Source organism: Otolemur garnettii, unplaced genomic scaffold (genome assembly GCF_000181295.1).
Source record: "Otolemur garnettii isolate 467f Iridium unplaced genomic scaffold, OtoGar3 scaffold00001, whole genome shotgun sequence".
NCBI classification, from domain to species: domain Eukaryota; kingdom Metazoa; phylum Chordata; class Mammalia; order Primates; family Galagidae; genus Otolemur; species Otolemur garnettii.
Genome location: NW_003852396.1, coordinates 47118361 through 47121148, shown reverse-complemented (window position 1 = coordinate 47121148; position 2788 = coordinate 47118361). Strand labels below are relative to the sequence as shown.

Genomic DNA, 2788 nt, shown 5'->3' with positions numbered 1-2788 from the left:
TTTTTTTTTTTTTTTTGAGACACTCTCACTCTGTTGCCCTGGGTGGAATACTGTGGAATCATCATAGCTCACAGCAACCCCAAACTCTTGGCCTCAAGTGATCCTCTGGCCTCAGCTTCTTGAGTAGCTGGGACTACAAGCATGTGTCACCACACCCAAAACCCAAAAATTTCTTCCAAAAATTGGGACCAAGATAACTACTTCTCAGAAAACAGTGTAGTGGAGGTCCCAGCCAAGGCAATTAAACAAGAAAAAGAAATAAATGATATCTAGAATACAAAGGGAAAAATAAAAATTTATAGATAACATGATCTTTTCTATTAAAAAAAAATCCTAACAGTCTACTAAAATATTAGAACTAATGAGTTGGGCACAATGACAAGCAGTGTATAAAAATCAACTACATTTCCAAATACTGTCCTTGTGATGCATAATCCAAAAATGAAATTAAGAAAACAATTCCATCCTTAATAACATCTAAAAGAATTAAACTTAGGAATAAATTTAACAAGAAGTAGTATAAGATTTGAACATCAAAAACTACAATACTTTGGTGAAAGCCATCAAAGACCTAAATAAATGGAAATATATCCCATGTGCATTCATCAGAAGGTTTAATATTATTAAGATGGAAATATCACCAAAACTGGTCACAGATTCAATGCAATCTCTATCAAAATTCTTGCAGGCTATTTTGCATAAACTGACAAGCTAATTCTTAAATTTATATGAAAATGCCAAGGACCCAGAAGATCCAAAATAATCAAAGAACAGAGATGATTTCGATTTCAAACTTAACCAATAAAGCTAATCAATACATCTCTAAATCTGTTGTGGAGTGAGCTTCCTAATATATTTAGTTAAAAATAGAAGAAGACACACTTTAGCCTGGGGCAAGAGAGTGGAAGGGAGGGAAAAAGGGAGGAAAGGAGGGGAAAAGAAACATGTATATAGCAACAATAAACTAAAACCATAAAATAAAAATTTTAAATAATTACTTATAAAGTCATGGAGGCTATAGGGAAAAGAGGATAAGGATAAGGCTAGACTTGTCAGAATAATTCCTATTCTCTAGATTTGACATTAGAACCATGTAAATATTTTTTATATATTTATATTTTATAAAATTGTGAAACAAATAGAAGCTCTTTTGTATCAAAAATAAAATGAATACACATAAGTCATGTGCTTGGTTTTAACCTGCCCACAGAAAACCCAGTCCAAATTGTTTTAGAATACAGTAATTTGAATATACCTAAATACTGAGCTCTGGACTCACAGTCAGCTACCTGTTTGACAGTTCCTTTTTTCACATATCTCAAATTTAACATGTCCCAATTGGAAATCTTGATTTTTCTTCCCTCCACCTAACATCTCTTCCTTCCCTCATTGACTCCCACCTCACTGAAAGCATCCCAACCCGGGTAAGTGGAACTACCTGCCATCCAATCAGTCAAAAAAAAAATCCTAGAAGTTACTTTCGATTCCTCCCTTTTCCTTACTACACATAATCTATCAGCAGCCCTACACATTTTAACTCCAAAGTACACCTTGAGTTTGTCTCCCTTGTACATGCACCACCAGTGAGGCGTCTAATACAATTCTGAAGAGTCAGGCAGTAAACTTACAGGGCTATTTTCTCTTCTCACACACTCATCAGGAGAACCAACCTCTGCCTTTAGAATGTAAACCTTGAAAGCATATGATTAAGCAGATTACCTTTTCATACATACTGGATTTTAAAGAAAGTTTCGTTATAATACTATGCTGATTACAACTGTGCAAAAAACATGTTATACCAACCAAACAGGATGATAGCCCAGAATTATATTGATAGTTTAGGATTTAATGCTCATTTCATTATTCTTTTCTACCAAGTTACGAAACCTCCCCAAAACTCTTCACTTAACAGTCAAAATAAAGCTGACCTGGATTGGTAACAATAATCATTTTGCACCAGGGACTGTATTGGATAATACTGGGAATCATTAATTTAAAGACTGACACATTTCGCTCGACTAAATCAAGGCGTGTTTCTCCTTTTATCTGGCGTACACCTGCTGTGATAATCACTAAATCGGAGTTTGCAGTGACAAGGTAATCTGGGGAAAGATTCAAAGGAAAAACAGATTATAAAAGAAAACATCTGACATTTAAGTACACATTGCCTGTTCACCTCAATCACCACACTATGTTTAGCCAAGAGTGGCTTCCCTTAAATCTTATAGTATGCCCATAGTTCTCTTAATTTCAGGAGATTAATTCTAAATTTTCCTTGTCCATTAAAAAAAAAGCCCTAAGCAGGAATGAAAGCACCTGCCTGTACTTTTAGCTACTACTGAGGTTGAGATGATCAACTGAGCCCAGGAGTTCAAGTCCAGCCCATGTAACACAGTAAGACTTCGTCTCTTTAAAAAAAACCACCAAAAAAAGCACTCCTGACGCATCTGTTGCACTATTTAAAGAAAGAAATCAAAATGAAGATTAATCAGGGTGGGTAAGGTGGCTTACCCCTGTAATTCTAGAACTCCGAGAGGCCAAGACAGGTGGATTGCTTAAGCTCATGAGTTCAAGACCAGCCTGCGCTTCTCTCTACTAAAAATAGAAAAAATTAGAATGTAGTGGCTGGCAGCTGTAGTCCCAGCTACTGTGGAGTCTGAAGCAAGAGGCTCACTTAAGCACAAGAGTTTGAGATTGCTGGGTGGTACCTGTGGCTCAGTGGGTAGGGCACCAGCCTCATATACCGAGCATGGCGGGTTCAAACCCAGCCCCAACCCAGAAAAAGGAA

At 36.5% G+C, this 2788-nt stretch overlaps 1 protein-coding gene across 1 annotated transcript in view; it reads right to left on the bottom strand.

Annotated features, from left to right (window-relative positions):
• The window catches only part of LDHAL6A (lactate dehydrogenase A like 6A), a 17382-nt gene that overhangs the window by 6372 nt on the left and 8222 nt on the right, over positions 1–2788 (bottom strand). Inside the window, exon 4 of the mRNA XM_023518896.1 lies at positions 1929–2102. Within this exon, the coding sequence (XP_023374664.1) occupies positions 1929–2102 (174 nt within the window). The remainder of the gene's footprint in view (positions 1–1928; positions 2103–2788) is intronic.